The 23,976-nt window shown below is 43.0% G+C and overlaps 2 protein-coding genes across 7 annotated transcripts in view; one reads left to right on the top strand and one right to left on the bottom strand.

Annotated features, from left to right (window-relative positions):
- LOC146495417 (low-density lipoprotein receptor-related protein 1-like) overlaps nucleotides 1–20,604 on the top strand; it is an 85,906-nt gene extending 65,302 nt beyond the window's left edge. Inside the window, exons 49-90 of one of the 2 annotated variants that reach the window (XM_085144677.1) lie at nucleotides 28–177; nucleotides 279–401; nucleotides 577–693; nucleotides 796–924; nucleotides 1,004–1,132; nucleotides 1,242–1,382; nucleotides 1,530–1,717; nucleotides 3,580–3,763; nucleotides 3,857–3,942; nucleotides 4,035–4,154; nucleotides 4,307–4,494; nucleotides 4,633–4,838; nucleotides 6,650–6,838; nucleotides 7,065–7,213; nucleotides 7,445–7,538; nucleotides 7,706–7,822; nucleotides 7,986–8,105; nucleotides 8,204–8,326; nucleotides 8,419–8,544; nucleotides 8,621–8,737; nucleotides 9,317–9,423; nucleotides 9,518–9,650; nucleotides 9,790–9,912; nucleotides 10,022–10,144; nucleotides 10,227–10,361; nucleotides 10,465–10,602; nucleotides 10,722–10,841; nucleotides 10,947–11,194; nucleotides 11,286–11,464; nucleotides 12,549–12,655; nucleotides 12,761–12,880; nucleotides 12,982–13,158; nucleotides 13,271–13,411; nucleotides 13,493–13,666; nucleotides 14,923–15,084; nucleotides 15,182–15,353; nucleotides 15,579–15,680; nucleotides 15,785–15,852; nucleotides 15,943–16,036; nucleotides 16,165–16,203; nucleotides 16,847–16,991; nucleotides 18,748–20,604. In XM_085144677.1, coding sequence (XP_085000803.1) covers nucleotides 28–177; nucleotides 279–401; nucleotides 577–693; nucleotides 796–924; nucleotides 1,004–1,132; nucleotides 1,242–1,382; nucleotides 1,530–1,717; nucleotides 3,580–3,763; nucleotides 3,857–3,942; nucleotides 4,035–4,154; nucleotides 4,307–4,494; nucleotides 4,633–4,838; nucleotides 6,650–6,838; nucleotides 7,065–7,213; nucleotides 7,445–7,538; nucleotides 7,706–7,822; nucleotides 7,986–8,105; nucleotides 8,204–8,326; nucleotides 8,419–8,544; nucleotides 8,621–8,737; nucleotides 9,317–9,423; nucleotides 9,518–9,650; nucleotides 9,790–9,912; nucleotides 10,022–10,144; nucleotides 10,227–10,361; nucleotides 10,465–10,602; nucleotides 10,722–10,841; nucleotides 10,947–11,194; nucleotides 11,286–11,464; nucleotides 12,549–12,655; nucleotides 12,761–12,880; nucleotides 12,982–13,158; nucleotides 13,271–13,411; nucleotides 13,493–13,666; nucleotides 14,923–15,084; nucleotides 15,182–15,353; nucleotides 15,579–15,680; nucleotides 15,785–15,852; nucleotides 15,943–16,036; nucleotides 16,165–16,203; nucleotides 16,847–16,991; nucleotides 18,748–18,885 — 5,741 coding nt within the window. In that variant the 3' untranslated portion in view covers nucleotides 18,886–20,604. The remainder of the gene's footprint in view (nucleotides 1–27; nucleotides 178–278; nucleotides 402–576; nucleotides 694–795; nucleotides 925–1,003; nucleotides 1,133–1,241; nucleotides 1,383–1,529; nucleotides 1,718–3,579; nucleotides 3,764–3,856; nucleotides 3,943–4,034; nucleotides 4,155–4,306; nucleotides 4,495–4,632; nucleotides 4,839–6,649; nucleotides 6,839–7,064; nucleotides 7,214–7,444; nucleotides 7,539–7,705; nucleotides 7,823–7,985; nucleotides 8,106–8,203; nucleotides 8,327–8,418; nucleotides 8,545–8,620; nucleotides 8,738–9,316; nucleotides 9,424–9,517; nucleotides 9,651–9,789; nucleotides 9,913–10,021; nucleotides 10,145–10,226; nucleotides 10,362–10,464; nucleotides 10,603–10,721; nucleotides 10,842–10,946; nucleotides 11,195–11,285; nucleotides 11,465–12,548; nucleotides 12,656–12,760; nucleotides 12,881–12,981; nucleotides 13,159–13,270; nucleotides 13,412–13,492; nucleotides 13,667–14,922; nucleotides 15,085–15,181; nucleotides 15,354–15,578; nucleotides 15,681–15,784; nucleotides 15,853–15,942; nucleotides 16,037–16,164; nucleotides 16,204–16,846; nucleotides 16,992–18,747) is intronic. The other variant, XM_085144678.1, reaches the window with a different exon arrangement.
- Nucleotides 20,429–23,976, bottom strand: part of fmnl3 (formin-like 3) — a 36,082-nt gene continuing 32,534 nt past the window's right edge. For 3 of the 5 annotated variants that reach the window (XM_085144687.1, XM_085144686.1, XM_085144688.1), the window contains one exon: nucleotides 20,429–22,201. Coding sequence is in view for 3 of the 5 variants with exons in the window: in XM_085144688.1 (XP_085000814.1) it covers nucleotides 22,137–22,201 (65 nt within the window). In the remaining 2 variants the exon portion in view is untranslated. Of the gene's footprint in view, nucleotides 22,202–23,825; nucleotides 23,879–23,976 lie in introns of all 5 variants that reach the window. The other 2 variants (XM_085144690.1, XM_085144689.1) reach the window with 2 other exon arrangements.

The following is a 23,976-nucleotide window of genomic DNA, read 5'->3' as shown; positions in this document are numbered from 1 at the left end:
CTGAAACTTGTTCTTGTTTTTTCTCAGAACCCACCGATTGCTCCCGTTTTTTCCGGCTCGGAGTTAAAGGAGCCTCTTTCCAAAGCTGTGAGAAAACCACTCTGTGTTATCTGCCCTCGTGGGTGTGCGACGGCAACAATGACTGCGGTGACTTTTCTGATGAAAGAAACTGTCCAGGTAAGCGTTATCTTTCACTACCAAAAGACATTCAGCTTTCCTGAACCTACCAGAGCTTCTTGATTATGTTTTGTTTTCTTTTTTTCTCTGTTGTGTTGCAGATAAGAGGAAGCTTAAATGTCCAGTCAACTTCTTTGCTTGCCCCAGCGGTCGCTGCATTCCTATGAGTTGGACCTGCGATAAAGAGAATGACTGTGAGAACGGGGCTGATGAGACACACTGTGGTCAGTCTTCTGCGAAGTTGTCCTCTAATACCCTTATCTTTATCTTAAAAACACACAAATCATACCAAAAAGAAAAGAAAGCCAGACTGTTTTTCTTTGGGCTTCCCACTGCAGATGGAAAAACACAGCTTAACTGTAATAATGACTGTAAAATGCTCCCCACCCTCTCTTGCAGACAAGTTTTGTACATCCACCCAGTTTGAATGCGGGAACCATCGCTGCATTTCCAGCCACTGGGTGTGCGACGGCTCCGACGACTGCGGCGATGGTTCTGATGAGGACCAGAAATGCAGTACGCGACATTTTGCTCGCTACTTCTCTTCTCACATTTAAAGGAGACCTTAAACTCCATGACGTCCTGTCCGCGTATGACTTTTACACGATGTCGTTACAGAATCCAAAACCTGCAGTCCCGAGGCTTTCCAGTGTCCGGGCTCCCATATGTGTGTGCCGCAGCGCTGGAAGTGCGATGGAGACAATGACTGTCCTGATGGAGCGGATGAGAGTGTGAAGGCCGGCTGCAGTGAGTGACACAAGAAAAAGTGCAGAGAAGCGATGCAGTTCCCCGTGCATTAAAAACAAATGTTTCCATCTGCTTCCAGTGTACACCAACAACACGTGTGATCCTGAAAACGAGTTCATGTGCCAGAACAGGCAGTGTATCCCCAAGCACTTTGTGTGCGATCACGACTTTGATTGTGTCGATAAGTCGGACGAATCCCTCGAATGTGGTGAGTTCAATCCTGGAAGCTTATTTAGCCTTTCGCTTGAAAATGAATGTTGTTTTTTGCTAAACCGCCAACTGAAATCGAGATTAATAACGAATGCGTTTTGATGTAGAATATCCGCCGTGCGGTCCCGACGAGTTCCGCTGCGCCAATGGCCGCTGCCTTAACCAGAAGAAGTGGGAGTGCGACGGAGAGTTCGACTGTCAGGATCGTTCCGACGAAGCTCCCAAGAACCCTCGCTGCACAGACTCTGGTATTCATTTCCTCTCTTTCGCTACATCTTTTATTTCTCTGCCAGCATAATAAGGTGTGAATCATATGTTACATTTCCTCCTCGTAAAGACGTAGCCACATCCCGCTTCACGCCCTGATATAAGCTGCTATTTGTCTATGATTTCAGAGAGGACGTGCAATGACTCAGCTTTCATGTGCCACAATAAAAAATGCTTGAATGAGACACTGCTGTGCGACCGCAACGACGACTGTGGCGATGGCTCCGATGAACTCAACTGCTTTATCAACGAGTGTCTCAACAGCAAGCTGAGCGGCTGCACGCAGCTCTGTGATGACCTCAAGATCGGCTTCAAGGTAACTAATTCATTGTTTTATGTCAAAAACAAATATCATGACTAATGAAATTATTGCACAGGCTTCATTGGGCCAAAAAGTTTTACTAAAATTCAAGGAGTCAACACAGGAAAAACAATGTATATGCCAGTAACGATGAGTCAACGAGGAGCTGATTTTAAAAGGTTGGGATCCACTCACTTCAGGCACGCAGTTATGCGAGACGAAAACATGTTTTGCCTCGTCCTTGAAAGTAGGAGGCCAGTCCTGGAACAGGTTGAACTCTGCGTGAACTCCTGTGTCTGAGGTGGCGAGGTTGTGGTCAGAGCTTCATTTGAAAATGATACGATTTTGTTCACGTCAAGAATCCATTTTGCTCTGGTCGGGATTTCAGAAGTATTGCAAACTGACTAATTATGATTGCACAAAACTTAATTGTATATATTGAAACTTTGCCATCAGAGACTTTCACAAATGTGGCTTCCTCTGTGTGTATTCTGGATGGCAGAGCAGAATATGTGTGTGTGTTCTTTCGAAACATAGATGTGTTTATTGGAAGTGACAGTTACAACGATTCCGACTAGTAATGAATACGTGTTCTAGGGCTGCCACGATTAGTCGACTAGTCATGATTACGTTGACTATCAAAATCGTCGACGACTGATTTAATAGTCGACGCGTCGTTTGAAGCTTTGTAAGATCCCAAAAGACGCAGGAATAAGTAGTAGGATTTAAGAGTGTAATAACGGACTGAAACAGAAGATGGCAGCACTGCATGTACAAGGATGCCAGCTGCCGTTAAATGCCGAAGAAGAAGAAGAAACTGTGTCCCAGAATTCATAGCGCAGCCCTGCTCCGTTTTCAACAATGGCGGCAGCTAGTTAGTTTTAAAGTTACTCTTATTATTCTTTCTGGGTCACAAAATAAACGTTTAACATATTTTCAGGCGGGAATGTAGCTGTGTAAACTTTAAACATCTGCTCAGTTTATCAAGACGCCACATATTTTCAAAAGCGCTCAGACGTTTTTGGAGATGTCTGTTACCCACTAGCTGGATAGCTAGCCGGGGGCTAGGCTCACTAGAGCCGTGAGAACACCGGACTCCGGAATCATTTTCGAACCCACCGCTGTCTTTCGCTACTCAGGTTAAACATGATATATAAGTCACTTAGATAACTTAAAAATGTTATTGTTTGGCTTTTTTCAGTATTTTATTTGTTCCTGAGTAAATCGGTTTGACTGAGATTAAAGTTATAGTTTTTACACAACTGAATAAACGTCAAGCAGACAACTGAAACAATCTGCAAACTTCATTAAAATTTAATAAACTATCATCTTGTCTTTATTTTTAGTTAGCACATACCTTAAACACTTAAAGCTGTAAGCTAATGATAGTTATATAAGAGCAGATGCTGCTGGTGCAATAAGCTGTACTTTATGTTCAATGGATGATTATCTGATTAGTCAACTAATCGCAAAAATAATCGGTGACTAGTCAACTATCAAAATAATCGTTTGTGGCAGCCCTAACGTGTTCTAACCGTTCCTTATGCTGCCATGATGTTCATGCCATATTTATTTTAAACGCATATTAGATGTCAGCTTATCCTTTTCCCCCGTACTCTGTTGGAAGACGACTTTGCAAATGAGATTTGCAGCTATCTACGCAGCACTTTTGACAGCAGCAGCTGGATTTCGTTTTCAGAAAGTGAGCAGAAATAAAGCTTTTGGTGAAAGGTAAAGCGCACGTGTCTGTGGCCGATTGAGAGCTGATTGAGACACACTGGCACGCCTTTGTAACCGGTCCAGGCTAAAGGTGAGAAGCGGCCAGATCCGTAGGCTGTGAGATTTTGACACATCTCCTGTGCTTTTGGCACCTCCAGTGCAGGTGTCATCCTGGTTTCCAGCTGAAGCGTGATGGGAAGACATGTGTGGATATAGATGAGTGCACAACCACCTACCCCTGTTCCCAACGCTGCATCAACACACACGGCAGCTTCCACTGTCTCTGCGTCGACGGCTTTGAGCTCAGCCCCAATGACCCCACTGTTTGCAAGTCCACATCGGGTAAGGCACACATACGTGAGTTTCAGTGCGTCTTCACAGCAAATGTACGCCTAAAGCAGTAAAGTATGTTTTCTATGTGATATATGCGTGTAGATGAGGAGCCCTACTTGATCTTTGCCAATCGGTACTACCTAAGAAAACTGAACCTGGATGGCACCAACTACACTCTAATAAAGCAGGTAAGACACACAGATGACAGTTTAAAGAAACATTCAGTGTTTTTCTTCTCTAGATTAATTTTTAATATCGCTCATTCCTTTTTCCCCCTCAGGGTCTTAATAATGCAGTAGCACTGGACTTCCACTATGCAGAGCAGATGATCTACTGGACAGATGTGACCACTCAGGGCAGCATGATTCGACGCATGCATATGAACGGCAGCAGCATGGAGGTGAGCGAGAACATCTGAAATCCTTTCAATTCGATTTAATAGTCGAGCAATGTTTATCGTGGAACGCTGGATTATTGATGCAGCGAACCCGTGAGTCTCTGATTGGGAACTACATCATCATCATCTTACTTATCGATTGATAAACCTGGCAGGTTTTGCACCGAACCTCTCTGAGTAATCCTGATGGCTTGGCGGTAGACTGGGTCGGTGGAAACTTGTACTGGTGCGACAAAGGCCGAGACACCATTGAGGTGTCAAAACTTAACGGGGCTTACCGAACGGTGCTGGTCAACAGTGGCCTGAGGGAACCTCGTGCAGTGGCTTTGGATGTACGCTATGGGTGAGAAGTTACACTGCAGATCATCACCAGCTACACTCACTGTTTATATAACTTAAATGTATAATTATTTTTCATCTTAAGTTGATTTAGATTTGAATGTACAACTGTAATTTCAAGATTGTCTTTCTCCAATCTTAGTTATCTTTACTGGTCTGACTGGGGTGACAGCCCTCACATTGGGAGAATTGGGATGGATGGCACTAACAGAAGTGTCATCATAGAGGATAAGATCACCTGGCCCAATGGATTAACCCTAGACTTCATCAATGACCGTATCTACTGGGCTGATGCCAGGGAGGACTACATTGAGTTTGCCAGCCTGGATGGCAGGAACAGACACACAGGTAAACAGACCAGTAAACACATTCACTTTTTTAAACTGTTTGACTGGTGGTGCCATATCTTCTAAAGTTATGAGATTTCAATTGTTTGTTTTTGATTGTTGTCTGAAGAAACACCGGCTCTGAACCCACTCGTCATTTCTTTGTACTTTGCTTCTTGTAATTTTTCAGAGTTGTCTTGAAAGTAAATATACAAACTCAATTTTTGACTCATGCACTATGTTTCCAGGCGTGTTTGCATGTTTCAATAAATCACAGCACTTATTTCCAGTTTTCCCTCAAAGAAATACGGGTTGTTTCAAGACTTTTGGAAAGTACAGCATGTGAGATTCAAAATACTCTCGTCTTCAGTGACTTTTTTTTGTCAAAGACTAATTATGTAAAACCTCTCAGTAAAAGGCAGCAGCGTGCTATTAAGTGTCAACGTTTCTGTCCATGAATTGATTTAATCTTTTAGATAAATGTGTCAGGGAGCCGAGGAGCTTTAAGTGGTTTATAGATCATAACTCATTTAACAGGATAACATGATAGTTAGGTTTTCCTGTGAGTAAATTTTGCAGGTTCACATGGTGTTGAAATCTGAGTGACTTTCTTCCGTACACACACACACATTTGAGAGACACCAGGCATGAGCAGGCAGGTTGCATGGCTGTCTGCTATTCTGGAGTCCTGCAACTCAAGTCCAGAAGACACAAACTGTGAATAGGACAGATTGTTCTGGTAGGCGAGGCCTCTGAGCGCGTGCGATATCTGCATAGTGCTCAGTTGTTTAGTACATGTACTACAATAGCTGGAATTGTTAAGCGGCTTAGCATGCAGGAATTCTGGAGTGATTGGTCATCTGCATTGATACTTCCCACATTTTATAAGTTGTGCTCAAAACTTATAGAAAGCATAGGGATAGAATCCTTTTTTCTTTGTTTAGGCATATACATTAAATTATGGGATAGTTTACAACTTAGAGAATAGACTTCAGCAGAGTGTCGTGCTTCATGAACATTTTTGATCTATCAAGATGAATTGAAGCTTTTTGGCATTGAGAAGTCATCATAAAATGTCACTGACTTCTTTCAGCTCAGTGCTCTCGATTTAATGCGTCCTATAAATTATTATTCACCCAACCCAGGATACACATATGCCATAAAACACCAGAGTGCCTCTGTGTGTCTTTGTGCAACAAGACTGTTTGAATTGAGATAAGAATGGATCAAAGGGCAATTAATGTTAATCTCACCAATACCTCAGCTCAACTCGATGCTATAAAAACCGCTGTTACATCACAACGTCAGTCGTTTAAGGTGCGTTATTCTTTAAAGTCAGCGCTGAAGCTATGGTCGCTCGCTGTCGAGGTATTTTGAACTTGTGCCACACACACAGCATTTGCAAATTTGTCAGTGTGTGATGCATTGCTATGGTGTGCTTCCATAACACACAAATACTGAGAGTGAGCATAAAACGTATTATACAAGAGCAGGAAAAGTGGTTAATAGTGTAAAACCTAATGAGGTGTAGAGCCTATTATATAACACAGAGATATGGTGCGTGTCCGCGCCCCACCCTGCCTCAGTTTGCCATTAACACTGCAGGATTTTATTAAAGGTTTCTCTTTGCAAAACAGCAACACGGGAGCAGCAAGAGCTTCAAATTCTGAATATGTTGACATATTCACATGTATTTTTATTTGGTGACTGTATTATATGTTGTTTTAAGGCATCTCCTCCAATCAGCCTCCTGAAGGCTGCAGTAGGAAACATCCAGAATGATTTGTCTTCAAATATAGAGTGTGATTTGTTTATTCTCGTGTATCCTCACAGTTCTCAGCCAAGACATCCCTCACATATTTGCCATGACACTGTTTGAAGAATACATCTACTGGACCGACTGGGAAACAAAGTCCATCAACAGAGCTCATAAGACTCTGGGTACCAACAAGACGACCCTGATCAGCACCCTGCACCGACCCATGGACATCCACATTTACCATCCTTACCGCCAACCTCCGGGTAGGAGGAGTAAATGTGGTCTTTTGAACAAGTTTACAGTCTTAGTGCGCAAACTGTTGGTATTTACTGCTGTTAAGCAACATTTCAGTATTGATGTAGTTTCTGTCTGTGGTGTAATAACTTATTTTCAGTATATTCAAATATATTCCCTACATTCAGATCTAAAGCCTAAGGGTTTGGGGTGAACCATGTGGTGAAAACATTTTCCCTCTTTTATCTTTTCCAGTGCTCAACCACCCGTGCCAGATAAACAACGGTGGCTGCAGTAATCTCTGCCTCCTTTCTCCTGGTGGAGGTTATAAGTGTGCCTGTCCCACCAACTTCTATCTGGCAAACGATCAGCGCACTTGCATGTCCAACTGCACAGCCAGCCAGGTGATGATGTAAACATCACTAATGGAAAAATGGCCCATTGATAACTATATCCGAGTTCCCCGCTGTGGCCTATTTGATAAACTCCTCATGCCTGGTCATTGCTTATTGACAGTTGGCTGGCTGCCCGGTGACACAATACCTAGCTTACGCTTTTGTCAACGACAAATGAGCCAGTGAAGCCCTGATATAATGCCCTATCATCACTTTGATTCACTTCTCTTCCTGTTGCAGTTTGTGTGCAAGAATGACAAATGCATTCCTTTCTGGTGGAAATGTGACACAGAAGATGACTGTGGAGATCGTTCAGACGAGCCAGACAACTGCCGTAAGTGTTTGAAGAAGATAATTAGGACGTGATGGAGTAAGACAGGCATCTAGCACGCTTTGTGCATGCTATACCTTTTGATCTTACCTCAGCCCACAATTCAACAGTGAAATGTTTGTCGGTGATCTTGAAACACCGTGTGACTTCTTCTTCTTCTTCCACGACAGCCGAATTCAATTGCAGACCAGGGCAGTTTCAGTGTGGCACAGGCATCTGCACCAACCCTGCATACATCTGTGATGGAGACAACGACTGCCAGGACAATTCAGACGAGGCCAACTGTGGTATGTGCCTGGTTTTTTGTAATACATGTTCATTTATGTACAAAAATTGCTTTATTTGAAGATTTCACAAGAGCCTTCAGAATTTAACAGCAAATAAACTGGAAAAAACTACTTTAATGTTATCTGCTCATCCATTTTTAATCTCTTTCTTATCTCACCGCAGACATTCATGTTTGCCTGCCCAGCCAGTTCAAATGTTCCCACCCCAGCCGCTGCATTCCAGGCATCTTCCGCTGTAACGGCCAGGTCAACTGTGGAGAAGGCGAGGATGAGAAGGACTGCCGTGAGTAAACCTACGTTTTCAGGGTTTTTCCCCTTCTTCTCTCTCTTTTACTCCACACTTACTGCAAACCTGTTATCCCCCCCATCTCCACCCCACAGCTGAAGTCACATGTGCACCCACCCAGTTCCAGTGTGCCATCACCAAACGCTGCATACCTCGTGTCTGGGTGTGCGACCGTGACAACGATTGTGTGGACGGATCAGACGAGCCTGCCAACTGCAGTAGGACTCGCACTTTACTCTGCACGCTGTTTATTCTGAGTCATCCTAATTAGCTTTAAGTGTAACTGCCCCCCATATGTTTCCCTTTGCAGCCCAGATGACCTGTGGTGTGGACGAGTTCCGATGCAAAGACTCTGGCCGCTGCATTCCCGCTCGCTGGAAGTGTGACGGCGAGGATGACTGCGGCGATGCGTCAGATGAACCGAAAGAGGAGTGTGGTAAATATTGTTTTCTTTTTTAAGTAAAAATCTGTTTTTGATTTCATTGGCAATAATAATTTTGCGTGTTGGACAGCTGAGAGGACGTGTGAGCCATACCAGTTCAGATGTAAGAACAACCGCTGTGTGCCGGGCCGCTGGCAGTGCGACTATGACAATGACTGCGGGGACAACTCTGATGAAGACAACTGCAGTAAGTATCGCTCTGAGCTCGGAAACAGTCCCTCCATATGTCATTCGACCTTGTCCACTGTCATTTACACTCATGCCCGTGTCTGTTTCACTAGTAACAGTCACTTTGCACCTTTTAACTCTTAACTGCTACAGCGTTTGTTTGGTGCTAATTCATTGCCCATTTCTCATCTGATTATTTGTTTCATTTCATACTGTCCTGTTGGCATGAGCCAGAGGTAAGTTGCTTCATCTCCATAAGAGAACCACTCCCATTTTGAGCACCTCTCTGTATCTGTTATTAAATAGTGTCTTCATCCACCGTCCCTCTGACCTGTGAGAGTCTGCAAGCTGAGCTCTGCACAGACTTCATCGTCAGTGCTAATTGGCTATCGCAGCAAATATAACCACAGAAAAACAACAGTTATAAAAACCAGTTACATTGTAATAAAACAGCTCCTTTCACTCTCTCACATTAGTGTCTATAGTCATCCTCATGTAATTGTTACGCTCTTTGTCTTGTGCTGAAGGGTAAAACGGCCGTAGCTCGCCACAACTGTGCTCATGTTGTCAGTGACACAAGCCTTGTGTTCCTCTGTAGTGCCTCGACAGTGTTCAGAAAGCGAGTTTGCCTGCACCAACGGCCGTTGCATTGCTGGGAGGTGGAAGTGCGATGGAGACCACGACTGTGCGGACGGATCTGACGAGGTTGGATCTGTTGAAATTGTTTGGAAAAGAAAAAAAATCCTTTTTGCACTTCCTGTTATGTCTGTGTTTACGATGGACTGTGATGTTTCTTTAGCACGGCTGTGATCTGAAGTGTGACCAGGACCAGTTCTCATGTAAGAATGGACACTGTATTCCGATCCGCTGGCGGTGCGATGCTGATCCCGACTGCATGGACGGCAGCGATGAGGAAAACTGTGGCAGTGCTGGTAAGCATATTTCTGTGGGCGTGTCATTTTTAAGAGAAAAGTAGCTCCCAGATGCCTTAAAGCTGACTCCCAACAAACGAGCTTGTATCAGGTTTTACACGAGCACACGCCGGTAGTAAAAATCAGTTACTTCCTGCAGCTGGCCGTCACTGCCCTCTGGATGAGTTCCAGTGTAACAACACGCTGTGCAAGCCCCTCGCCTGGAAGTGTGACGGAGAGGACGACTGTGGGGACAACTCTGATGAGAAACCCGAAGAATGCAGTGAGTTTTGCCGTCTTGCTGATCAAAATCATGTTGAATTCCTATTGCATTCTTTTCCTTCTCACCTATTTGTCTTTCCTCTTCCCTTCTCTTTCCGTTCAACTCTTAGGGAAGTTCCAGTGTCCGCCGACAAGAGCGTTCCGCTGCCAAAACGACCGCGTGTGTCTGCAAGTGTCAAGGAGGTGTGACGGCGTTAATAATTGTGGAGACAACAGCGATGAACTGAACTGCCGTGAGTTAGGAAGTTGTTCTGGTTATAAAATCTCCTCTTTGACTGAGGAGATGCTGACTTATGTCTGCGTTTTTGTCAACAGAGGCTCCATCTGTTCCCACGTGTGAGAAAGACGAGTTCTTGTGCTCCAATGGCAGATGCATCAGCTCCAATATGCGCTGCAACTTCTTTAATGATTGCGAAGACTATGGCTCTGATGAGATCAACTGCAAAACGGGTAGATCTTCACTCACCTGCATAACTGACCATGGACCTAAGGTCTGAAAGTTTTACCCTTTAAATCCACAGGCTTATCTTTCACTTGTGTTTTTGTCCTATAGACACAAAGCTAAACGACTGTCGGAGTAACACAACTCAGTGTGGTGATGGAGATGAGGCGCACTGTGTCACCAATGGCACAGACTCCTTCTGCTCCTGCAAACCAGGCTTCCAAAAGATAGGACACCACACCTGTGGAGGTACGCACGCACAAAGTGCATCATGACAGCTCTTAACCCTCAATGTGGAGGCTAAGAGCGGCGCAATATTTTTACATTTCATGTGACTTTCTTTTTCTTTTGGGTCTCATATTTTTAAGATAAGAACGAGTGTCTGCAGTTTGGAGTCTGTTCCCACATCTGCAATAACACCAAAGGCTCCTACAAATGCAGCTGCCACAAGTACTTCACCAGGATAAACGACACCTGCAAGGCTGACAGTAAATGAGCTGCTTATTTTATAAATTTTTTCCCCTCAAGTCTTGTAATAATTGTTCACTTCAAGGTGAGCGTCACTGCAACGGTTTCTCTCTCTTTCCTTCCAGACATGAACAGCAGTCGGCAGATTCTATACATCGCTGACGACAATGAAATCCGAAGCCTCGACCCCGGCATGCCCAACTGGCGCTATGAGCAGACCTTCCAGGGCGATGCCAGTGTGCGCATTGATGCGATGGACCTGCACGTCAAGACCAACCGCATCTTCTGGACCAACTGGCACACGGGGCGCATCTCCTCCTACGAGCTTCCAGGATCATCCTCATCGTCATCTTCTAGCATCAACAACCTGCAGGTAATGCCGCTCAAATAATGCAAAATCTCTAGAGCACCAATGTGCTATGCACGCCATCATTCAAACACCTCAACTTTGTGCTTTTATCCAGATCAAAGACCTGAAGATGCCCCGTGGTATTGCTGTGGACTGGGTGGCTGGTAACCTGTACTGGACTGACTCCGGCCGAGATGTAATTGAAGTGGCTCAGTTGTCAGGCCAGCATTCCAAGACCCTCGTCTACGGCATGATAGACGAGCCTTACGCCATTGTAGTGAATCCACAGAGAGGGTAACTGGATCATTCTGTTTTTTTCTGTTGTCTTATCTTTTGCACATATGTGTTCTGACCAGTGTTGGTCAAGTTACTTGAAAAAAGTAATCAGTAACTAATTACTGATTACTTTCCAAAAAAAGTAATCCCGTTACTTTACTGATTACTTATTTTCAAAAGTAATTAGTTACTTAGTTACTTAGTTACTTTTTAAAAACACGATTTACAACCTGAATAGGTGATAAAGTGATAGATCTTTTAGCCCAATTCTACTTTTTCTCCATAATCATCATACAAAATGTAATCAAATGGAAAAGTTTCTTTTTAAAACTTGTTTTATTAGTTTTAATCTTTTAACTTTATGCATCAAGCAAAAATTTAATTATCTGCAACATTCTCTGACTGGAAGAAATTAGTTTAATATTTAAACCTATTTTCTGCACATTCCAGCACATAAAATAAAATAGTTTTTGTGTTTACACTCAGTCTTTCAAATAGATGCAAGTAAAACACAGCAGAAAATAAATAAAGTCAAAGACTAGCGGTCCTGTTGCTCTATTTTCACCTGTAAAGCAGGAGTGTGGGGTAGGCGGAGGTTTACCCTGGTGCAGGTGTGCAGCGGTCAGTGGAAGAATCCGCGAGTTTCTCTGTGAGTTTCCCATTACGTCGTAGCTACTCGGTGCTTGCTCGGAAGTTTAGGGTTTTTTTCGCTGTAAAAAGAAGTTTTCTTCCCACGCACAACGGACACTAATGTTTTTGTCACTTTTTATGGAATCAAACTCAAAGTAAGGTCAGTACTTCCACGCTTTAAACGCTGCACGCTCATACTCTCTCTGCACTCGCTATATGATCCATTGTTGATCTGCACACAGCTGTTGTCACGAACGTGGCACTCGCTTACGTCACTGTCATGAGACATTCTTGCAAAAAATCACGGTTTTAGTAACGCAGTAACGCAGCGTTCCTACGGGAAAGTAACGGTAATCTAATTACTGTTTTTGCAATAGTAATCCCTTACTGTAATCCGATTACTTTTTTCAAGTAACGAGTAAAGTAACGCGTTGCTGCCCATCTCTGGTTCTGACTCTGGATTTTTTATTAGTACCATGTACTGGGCAGACTGGGGCAACCACCCTAAAATTGAGACGGCCGCCATGGACGGCACTCTAAGACAAACACTCGTCCAGGAGAACATCCAGTGGCCGACAGGTGCGTACTGCTCCGAGACTGAATTTATTTGAATCCAGATACGCATAATTATTCATCCACATAGTGTAACATCCACATTAAGGCTCTCTAATTGTGCCTCTGCAGGCTTAGCTGTGGACTACTTCAATGAGCGCCTTTACTGGGCAGATGCTAAACTATCAGTCATCGGCAGTGTCCGTCTGGATGGCTCTGACCCTGTCGTTGCTGTCTCCGGGATCAAAAACAGTTGAGTTTATTCTGCAACTTTCCAGACTACATGCAAGTTTGCTAATGTGACATTAACACTTGCCCGCCCGTATGTATTTTGCACTTCTTTCCCCCTCTAGATTTGCTCCATCCATTCAGCATAGATATCTTTGAGGACTACATTTATGGGGTCACATATATTAACAACTTTGTCTTCCGGGTCAACAAGTTTGGTAAAGGCCCTATGGAGAATCTCACTACAGGCATCAACCATGCTACAGACATAGTCCTGTATCACCGTTACAAGCAGCCAGAGAGTGAGTATCAAACATATTGCTTAGGATTTTTCTTCACACATAGTCTGCTGCAGTCTTAATGTAAAACGGACACCACACACCTTGTTCATGGTCATGTTTCTCTCTGCACCAGTGACTAACCCGTGTGACAGAAAGAAGTGTGAGTGGCTGTGTCTCCTCAGCCCCAGTGGGCCGGTGTGCACCTGCCCTAACAACTACGTTGCAGACAACGGCACCTGTACGGAGAGACCAAGCCCCACCCAGTCACCGTTCTGTATGTACACAACATAAACAAGCGGCTTCCCTTCTAGCAAGCTTAACATGTACACACTAAATGTGTCGTGTCCTTTCACAGCCCCGCCCTCAGTTCCGTGCGATATCCAGTGTCAGAACGGTGGGAGCTGCTTCTTCAACGACCGTCAGGTGGCAAAGTGTCGCTGCCAGCCCAGCTACATAGGCGAGAGATGTGAAATCAACCAATGCAGGGACTACTGTAAGAACGGAGGCACCTGCACTGCTTCTCATGCCGGTGAGAGATTCAATTCAAGGTTTATCACACGGCACCAAAGCACAACAATGGTCGCCTCAAGGCATTTTTATACTGTGTGGTAAAGACGCCACAGTCTAAGGCAATGATGGCGCCGGAGATGGTAATGTTGGTCTGTCTGATTTGTGTTATTCAGGACAAAGTATGTCAACAGCTTTTGTTGAGATACTCATACCCAGAGGAGAAACTCTCCTTTGGAAATCCAGAGCTGTTTTTTCTTGGCCAGACTATTGAAGTGTTTGCCATAAAGTTTCTTCTAGACCTTAATAACACAATCCTTTGACATTATCCTTCTTCAGGCTAAAAAAAAAATTTGGCTGACGATCATCAGCCTGAGCTGCACCCTGAGTTTACTGCTGATTAGGAAATGTTACTGCGCTAATCGGGTTGAATTTGACGTGCCAAGGCTTTTGATCACAGGAAAGAAGCTTTTTTTTCGCCCCTATTCCAAGAATTGTTTAAATCATTAAAAAAAATCCACTCTTTTGATGTCTGTGAGAGGATTCTTGAGTACTCATTAGTGATAGCAATTACAGGCTGCAGCAGAAGGCATGAAGCAGGGGAATTCCACATATTTCCAAACCTTTGTCTCACGGGCTCTTCATTGGTTCTATCATGTGTGCAAACCAGTGGAATTTCTAGTTTAAGAAACCTGAGAAGGAACTGAGTCAGCAGTTTTGGTTGTGTGTTTGTCAAATGTTAAATTCAATTCAATTCAATTTTATTTATATAGCGCCAAATCACAACAAAAGTCGCCTCAAGGCGCTTCATAGATACAGAGAAAAACCCAACAATCATATGACCCCCTATGAGCAGCACTTTGGCGACAGTGGGAAGGAAAAACTCCCTTTTAACAGGAAGAAACCTCCGGCAGAACCAGGCTCAGGGAGGGGCGGGGCCATCTGCTGTGATTGGTTGGGGTGAGAGAAGGAAGACAGGATAAAAGACATGCTGTGGAAGAGAGACAGAGATTAATAACAGATATGATTCAATGCAGAGAGGTCTGTTAATACATAGTGAGTGAGAAAGGTGACTGGAAAGGAAAAACTCAATGCATCATGGGAATCCCCCGGCAGCCTACATCTATTGCAGCATAACTAAGGGAGGATTCAGGGTCACCTGGTCCAGCTCTAACTATATGCTTTAGCAAAAAGGAAAGTTTTAAATGAAATGTAATACTTAAAATCTCAGTTTTATTCCACATTTATATCTTTATATATTTTAATTGTGTATTCTAGGGTTGCCAACTTGCAGATGTCCTAAAGGCTTCACAGGGCCGAACTGCAATCGCCACACTTGTCAGGACAACTGCCTGAATGGAGGCACGTGCTTGGTCAGTAGAGGCAACCAGCCAACCTGCAGTTGCCCGCCAGAGTACCTGGGAGACCAGTGTCAGTACAGTAAGTAAAAGCACCTGAGGATGTTTCTGTTTCTTTAATAGATTGCTAAGCAGGGTATTTTGCATCAACAGTATGTGACCCTCTTCTCCGTGTTAAGGTAAATGTGAAGGCTTCTGCGAGAACAGTGGAACCTGCTTACAGACCTCCAACGGCACCAAACTTTGTCTGTGCCCCACCAAGTACGTCGGGCACCAGTGTGAGCTGGACAAATGTCAATTCTGCGGAACGGGCAAATGTTTGACGTCAGCCTCAGGGGAGGTTTCCTGCAGGTGAGTATCGTGTGGGACGTGGTTACTGTGCTACATCGATTCGACTTGGATTTGTAAATATTTGCTGCCAGAATATTCTTCACCCAAGGTCACCCAGCAATCTGTGGATGTTGTGCTTCCTAACAGTGCACAGCATGGAATATATCTGAAATCGTGGGAATCATTATTATTATTATTCTGCTGCATTAGGATCTGCTTTAATATTTTTTTCCTGCATGTTTGAAGCTGTCCAAATGGTCAGATCCAACCCAGCTGCTACACCTGTTCAAACTACTGCGCACATGGACAGTGTTCAGTAGACAATCGCACACTGCTGCCACAGTGCACGTAAGATCCCAGTAGACATTAACAGGCATATATATACTTAATAATATTTTATTGTTTTAATGTCCGCTTAGCACACTTACCCACATATCCACCTCTATACCCAGGTGTGCTGTTGGATGGAGGGGATACAGATGTGATATCACAGCTCCTATAGAGTCTCATACTAGTGGTAGTAAGTCAGCCACTCCCTGACAAAATCAAAGTTTGTTCATAGAACATGCACTTTGGTCCTATTTGCTTATCGTTATTTGTTCACTCACAGGTACTGCGTCAATCATCGTCCCAGTGCTGCTGCTGCTGTTGCTGGCACTGCTGGTGGTTGGTGCCATCTTGTGGTACAAGCAGAGAATGCGTGGGTGAGTACTCGTTCGGGACGCTTTTTCATCTTTAAAAAATTCAAACTCCATTTGTCATCTGGTCCTCACCGTTCTGGTCTTTCTTCCTCTCTTACCTTTTGATAACCATCTATTTCCCTGTCTCCCAGGTCTCTATGCCCGGGCAAATCTCGTTCTCAGTGCTCGCGGTAACTTGATAGGGTTACATAATTCACCTGTTGACCCCCAATTCCTCTCCTTTCCCTAAAATACAGTCAGACTGCCTTTGCTATGCTTTTGTTCGTCCTTTTGTCCATTCTGTGGTTCAGTGCCGAAATCTTTCCATTGTCTTCGCTTGCCATCTTCTGTTTGGCTTCCATGGGGTTTCCCACCCAACAACACAGGGGGCCTACTCGCTCTGGAATAGCTCTGGTGATGCACGAGTAGTTGAACTTTTGACGTCCTCCCATTGTCCTCCATGCCTTTCCCTGTTTACATTTGTAAATATTAGGCTCAGGCAATGTGCTTGCAGAGTAAAATGTATAACTGTGCATCTCTGAAAAATGTTTATATGCTTGCAAACAGCCGAATATTTGCAATCTAATCCAGCATTCTCCGCGATGGACATGCTGCAGTATATTCGATAGGTTTGATCAAATGGCCTTTTGACACAAAAGCTCATTTGAAAACCTTTGATCTATGTTGTCTTGTTCTTGTCAATTGTACATAGAATGAATTTATGATATGGGTTTATGATAAGACACCTTTTAGTCACTCTAGCTTTCTTCTGAGGTTAGCACAACAAGGGTCTGAATCTGCTTCTAAGATCATTGTTGATCTGTTTCTCTGCAGTGCCAAGGGCTTCCAGCACCACCGAATGACCAACGGGGCCATGAATGTTGAGATTGGCAACCCTGCCTATAAGATCTATGAAGGAGATCCTGATGATGATGCTGGGGAACTTCTGGACTCCGACTTTGCTTTAGACCCAGACAAGGTAACAAAACTTAAAAAAGCAGTTTCATTAGAAAATATCTGAAAATGCCTGGTAGTGGCTAACCGTGCAGATATTTCCACATTTATGAGTTTTTTTTAATGAATTGGTTTTGGTTGTGGAGTCATTATAGACAGTAAATAGACCCTTCTTTGTGATCTAAAGAACACTGGATGAAAGTAGCTGGATTTCTCAATATATTCCTGTCCTTTGGACGTCTAGTGAAAAACAGTTTTCTGTCTTGACTGATCTGGAATCAAATTTCTACATTTATATCCAGTTGTTTGCCATCGAGATCGCCACAGTCCAAATGCAAAAGCTTTAAAGCAAGACTAAGGCTACGTTCACTCTGCAGGTCTTAAAGCTCAATTCCGATTTTTTGATCAAATCCGATTTTTTTTGTCTGCTCGTTCACACTACAAATAAAATGCGACAGCAAACGCGCTCCAGTGTGAACGCTCAAAGCGGCCGCATGCGCAAAAGAAGACGTCACACACAACGCGCTCTGTTTAGACCCAGAGCAACAGTATTGTTTGATTGATGGCCCTTAATATAAAGACTTCAGACTTCACGTTTCCCAATTTTTGCTTTAAGTTATTTTGTTATTTACATAATAATGTAAATAACCTAATAATGATCCTTATTGCTGTTTTAGAGGAGCGCTGCTTCAAAGGATAGTTGCAGATTTCTGTCAGAATCTGCAGATTATACAGTACAAACAAAATGTTCACGTTTCTCCAACGTTGTCTTCCCAACAGTTTCACTAACATTTACACTGGATGTCCAGGAAGTGTTCACAATGTCTTCTCCGGCGCTGATAATCGGCGTCTGTCTTGTGTCAGTGACGTAAAAGACGGATTTAATGCGACATGACCATCAAACAGCAGCTTTCTAAAACATCAGACATGTATCGGATTCAGAACCACATACGAAAGTGACCCAGATCGGATTTGAAAATATCAGATTTGTGCCGTTCACACTGTCACACCATGATCAGATAGATGGGTCGCATAGGGTCAAAAAAGTCGGATTTGATGCGCTTTCGCCTGCAGTGTGAACGTAGCCAAAGGAAACCAGTGGGTGTCGTTATGATATTTACTTCTGGCATCTGTAATGAATTTAGGAATGAATATTGTTAGAATTATGTGAATCGTATACTTTAGTTGTGATGAGTGGCTCCAGAGTCTCATGGTTTACACGTTGTGGCTCGAGCGGCTCGATGCTCGGGCAACATACTGAACCCTGAGTTACCTCTGTGTGTGTGTGAATGTACTCAGCAGATAAAAGCACAGTATGAAGGCACTATATAAATACTATTTCTTTTACATTCACCTAAGAAGTGAAAAAATCTCCAGTTTAATCCCAGCTGGAGACAAAAATCCCTTGGGGAGTGTCAGGAACGGCACTGTGAATAAGGGGAGCAGCTGAATAAAGCTTTCGTGTTGGAGCCCTCATGGTCACTATATTCAAACACTTTTCACCACAATCATAAAACATCAAATGAGGAATTGTCCATAAAGTCCTGAGTGCTTAAAAAGAAGTTCTTCACTGGAAATACACCTACTGGTTTGTCAGAAACAAATAACCAAACATAACAAACCACAACTGTCTGCCAGCGTTTCAGCACCGAGCTGGGAAACCTCGTTATTTATGCGAGCTGAGCCTATTTGAATAAGCAAAAATACTGCTTCTTTCACAATATACCAAATCGTTTCATTTCTTTTGCCTGAGTCACCGAGTCATTTTCTTCACTCCGCAGCCCACCAACTTCACGAACCCAGTGTATGCCACCCTGTACATGGGTGCCCACAACAGCCGCAATTCTCTGGCAAGCACTGATGAAAAGAAGGAGCTCCTCTCCCAGGTCGACGAGGACATGAGCGACCCCCTGGCATAGACCTCGGCACGGACTGAACTCAACATTGCCCTGCCTCGCCCGACCCAGAGCCAGCGAGCTCTCTCATTTTATGCCTTTACCAACTGAAAAGAAAAGCAACAAAAAACAAACATAAAAACGAGAACACTGTATAAAATGTATAAAATGAAGAACTACTTTTTTTAAGTGATTGCAGTATTATATTTTGTTCTTTGACAAAAAGGAAAACAAATCCTCTGGTGACGGAAAAGAAACCATTTTATAGACATTTTATTCAGTTCTTTTTCATTTTGCTCACTTCCTCACAACTTTCTCACACACACACACACACACACCTTTCTCACGCATATAGCCACTACCTCTGTGCAAATGTAAAAGATACAAATGGCAGTGGAACAATTTTAATTTTTTTATTTTTGTATAAATTGTGTAGGGGAAAAGAGAAAAAAAACACTTTTGTTCCATCCTAGAAAATGTTGCCAAGTCTTCGTTGTTCATGAAAGAGAGGAGATGCGTCAGTGCTCACCGCGAATGCTTCCTGGATGCTGGTTCACATTTTGTGTATATGTATGTTCGCTACTGGAGGTCTTAGAGGGAAAGGCGAGGTGACGTTAAACTGCACGTGTATGCACAAGAGACTCGGCATCTGATCTGTTGTTGCAAAGAGCTACATTCAAGTGATTGTCTTTTACCTCCTTGCACAGACTAAAGTTATATATATATATATATTATAAATATATATATTTCCATATATATGAACCTATTAACAAAGTGTCTTGAAAATATACCCAGGAATACAAACATCAGTAACAAATAGCAGTCTGTACTTTTTAATGTTTTTCTTTTGTTTTTTTAAGTCATTGTATAATTGACATGCTTTGTGTCACCGATGAATGAGTCATGGCGGTGTGTTAGTGTGCGCTGGATGAAGATGATTGTAATTAAGTCCACATTCTGGGATGAAAAAGCCTGGGATGATATCCGTGGCCTTGGCTTAGCCTACTGCAGGACACCCTGGACAGGAGCTGGGGCTTTGTTCTGAAACTCTTCCGGAGTAGAGACGAGCTTCTGTGAATTTCCGGTCATCCTCTAAAGAAAGAAGCTGCGACCCGTAATTAGCCGAGAACGGTTGCGTTCGACTTTTGTTCCTCGTCTTTTGATTGTAAACATACTTTCAGGAAAGGCCAGGGAGACCGTCTGATGGTACGTACTTCTGTGGGAGGTTTTTTTTCTTTCCTTCACTGTATGTAATTACATGGACATGTAATTTAGGTTAATGCTCATTGTTAAGTGCATTCTCAGGAAGGAGACTGATCGGCTTCCTGATAAGCATTCCTTTCTCCATTCCTTTGCTTTGCTGCTAACCATCCGTTCGTCAGCCTGGATTTTTAGTCTGGGAAGTGCGGCTCTACGTCTCACTGCTCACCGTATTGCTTTTAATCACCTCAGCTTGTCAGCCGTACCTACCATATCACTGCATGGTGCTCACACACACACAGACACACTTAACCAAGAGGAAACTCTGGCTTTAGTCCTCAAATGTTAACAGTATTCATCACATGTTTTGTTTATTTGCTTTTAACATCCTGCTCTGTTAAATCGCCGTGTAAGTTGGAACAATCATATTTCATTTGGAGAATTTCTTTAACTGGCAAAAACCCACGTTTGTGGTTCTGATTGTTTTGTTATAATTCGATTTCTTTTTGATATAAGGAATTAAATGGATTTTTATAGTAGAAATGTACGATGGCCGTGTCTGTCATTTGGAAAGATGGAGAGGAAAAGCAGTCTACTTCATACTTCAGCACATTAGAAAATAGCCTCACTTCTCATTAAAGAATGAAGAAATAAAACACAAACGTGTAGAAAGCGCTTGTTTGGATGTCGCTTAATCTGGAAAGGCTTCTGAATTGTAATGAAAGTCTTTGGTCTTGTTACATAAATCATCATATTTATTAAACAGGAAGTGTTGTCTTTCAGTCAACAGACAATCCCAAGAATAGCTTTTTCTTAAAAAAAAAAAGTATGTTTCTTTTGATTTCAATACACACAAGAATAGTGTTTTATACAATCTTGAGCCAAATTTACGTAGTGTTACGATGTATTGCTCCCTTTGTGCCAATGTCATGCAAGTCTCTAAAGCTGTTAGGAGGAATAATCTGTATTAAAACGGATAAGAAAAAGAAGCTTTAAATGCACTTCATCCTTCATCTGTTAATACATGTAGAGCAGGCTAACCAAACAGCAAGTGTGCCTTTTAAACAGTAGTCCACCTGGAGTCTCCTTCATGCGTCTGTCACCTCCTAACTGTCACGCACGCTGTGACAGGAAGTGTTGTCAAGGCACGTAATATTCTGTTTTTAACCACTTGGTCGAGGCCCAAAACTCTTGTGTCAGCTGTTCTGATGTACTAGAGGTAAAAAGGAACTAACCTACCTTTAAGCTTTTCTTGTGCCTTCAACTTGCATATTGTTGTCAGGATTATAAGGCTAATGTTATATTACAAGGCGGTAAAAAATACAATCTTTACCAAATGAAAGACGTAAAATAAACAAATTATGGCTGACTGATGAGAAATAACACTGTTTACACAAAAAGGCACTTCTTAAGCAGAACGTCAAACTTTGGTAATTTGGTTTGTCTAGCTTGACAAGAAGAACCAGTACAGTGATGGTCTTTGCTCCCAGATACAATCAAAATAAACAATATGAAGTCTGATTGAAAGCGTTTCGAAGGCTGCGAAACAGTCCACGAATGTCTGTTATGACATCGCACCTCCTCTGTTATTTGGAGGCTTTTGCAGGCGTCTTAAAGGCAGACGTCCCAGCAGCAGCAGAAGAGTTGGCGATTTATCCTGGCTGCCTCCCAGTTTAAATCCTGCTATGACTGCGTAATCTTCAGATATTAATGGGTTTTAGGAATGTCCACATTAAGATCCACATGCTAGCAGGCACTTGTTAGTGACAGCACAATTCCTCCTCCAGTCCTCAGATGGCCTCACCTGTCCTCATCCTCCCAAAGGAGCAGGGAAAGCCTTCTGCTCGCGGTGACAAAGGAGCAGCAGCGCGTTGTGCTTCTGTAATCATGCCTGCTCATTTAAAGTGGTTGTAAAAGGGCATCCATAAATAAATAAATTACCGGGCTAAAACAAGGGCTTTGTCCTGTCCTCGCTTTTCAGTCTTTGTGATCTGCAGCCTCAGGGTTGAGATGCGCCACTGGGACAAAGGGAAGGGTTACAATAGGGAGGGGACTATAAGTGACGAATAAGTGGTTTAGGGTCTCTTCCAACCGCTCCGGATCAACGCGTCCGCTCGCAGGAAAGGCTGGTTTCGGAGATCTGTGAGTAGGCATGGAGAGGGGGGTGAGAGACAGGGGGACACACATGTTAGACGACCGAGAGGTCAATCTGGACATTTGCTTCTGTTTACATCTCAATTTCTTAAAAGAGTTTTTAAGCAAGAAGAGCAGAGGATGTACACTCAGTTCTCACTTTATTAGGTACACCTAATTTATATCATTGTTCCACTCATTTCTGTAAATGAGGTTAAGCTAAAAAAAAATAAAATAAAATAGGAACACCTTACTGTATAATGCAGCACATGAAAACAGCACCACAAACCACATTTCCTCTTTTTTACAATGAAGATGAAACTATGAAAAGTTGCCTTTATTGCAGGACTGTTGTTAGTCTGCATTAGTTTGAGCTCCCTAATAAACTGACAACTGAGTGTTTATTGTTATAATTTTCAAATCCAGACAATCTGGAAACACTTGTGCAGTTAAAACTTTGGGTTAAAGCTGAAATTGTCCATTAGAGCTACAAAATTAGCAAATGTGCTACATTCCCATAGCCTTGTATTTCAACTGCTAGAAGTTGTGCTTCAAAACGGAGAAATTCAAGGCTTTGAGACGTGATTTTGGCGAATCAGTAACACTGAACAATGAGGACGTTACAAAGTAACCACTGGGGTTACGATACAGTGGTCAACAAGCTCTTGAGTTTGCAGATTACCAAACAGGATGGCTGTCACAGAGGAAACAGAGTGAATACAGACTGTGTTCGTGTAAGTTTGATTCTGTTTTCTTCTAGAGCCTGTTGACCAAATAGCTGTTGAGCACACTGCAGATGACGTTTAGCACAGACAAACATGGCGGACGCTGCCGACAGGTGAGAGGTAAATAAACAATGGACGACATGCAACACGTAACAGGAAGGGGTGAGGATGGTACTCGTTTCTAAGGAAAACATTTGACATTAATACTAAAAGAAAAATGCCGCTGGTGTTGCTTCTGAGGTGGACTTTGTAGACACTTAAACACCTGAGTTCATATTTTAATGGCTGTTTTAAAAGCAGGTAAGTTGTTTCTTTTTAATACTATGCTGACTTCTTCTTTTTACAAGTTCAACTTCGTGTTGTTTGCTAGCAAATTTTATTGTGTTTTAAAAGGATGATCTGATATCGTGTTGGTGTTGTTCCCAGATCATCATGAAAATGTTGTTCCAGGTTCAACATTGCAAGTGACCAATCACATTATTGTGACGTTATTCTTTTGCGCACCAACCCATTCGTGCATTTATGAAATTCCAATGTTGCAAGGACAATATCAATTCTGCTTAGCGTTTATTAAAGGGTTAGGGTCCGTTGATCGGCGGACAAAGGCGGTTTCTCGCAGCTTAAGTACAGTTTTTTGTTTTACGCCGGTTTTTCCCGAAGTCGCAAAAGTATGACATCACAACATTCTGATTGGTCACTTGCAATGTTGATCCTGGAACAACCTTTAGTATGATGATCTGTGAACAACACCAACACGAGGATATCAGATGGTGCGTTTTAAAACGTGTGTGTGTGTGTGTGTGTGTTTCTTTGCTTGCAACTGAAGCACTAGCTGAAGCAGCTGACATCACTGTAGCAGCACACAGGAGCTGGAGGGCCAAGCAGGCCGGCTTTCAGCCAGGCTACCTTTCTTACCCTCTCCTAGGAGTGGGAAATACTGTCATTAATCTTCTTTTCAGCTGGAGGGGGGCAGAATAAACAGTGGTGGTTGAGGAAAGAAGAAGTCACATGTTAGCCGGAAAAACCAACACCAAACAAGTTAGTCTCATGGACCAAG

The sequence above is a fragment of the Neolamprologus multifasciatus genome, chromosome 20 (assembly GCF_963576455.1).
Source record: "Neolamprologus multifasciatus chromosome 20, fNeoMul1.2, whole genome shotgun sequence".
NCBI lineage: Eukaryota > Metazoa > Chordata > Actinopteri > Cichliformes > Cichlidae > Neolamprologus > Neolamprologus multifasciatus.
Note: the sequence above shows the minus strand (reverse complement) of the source record. Positions and strands in the feature narration are given on the sequence as shown.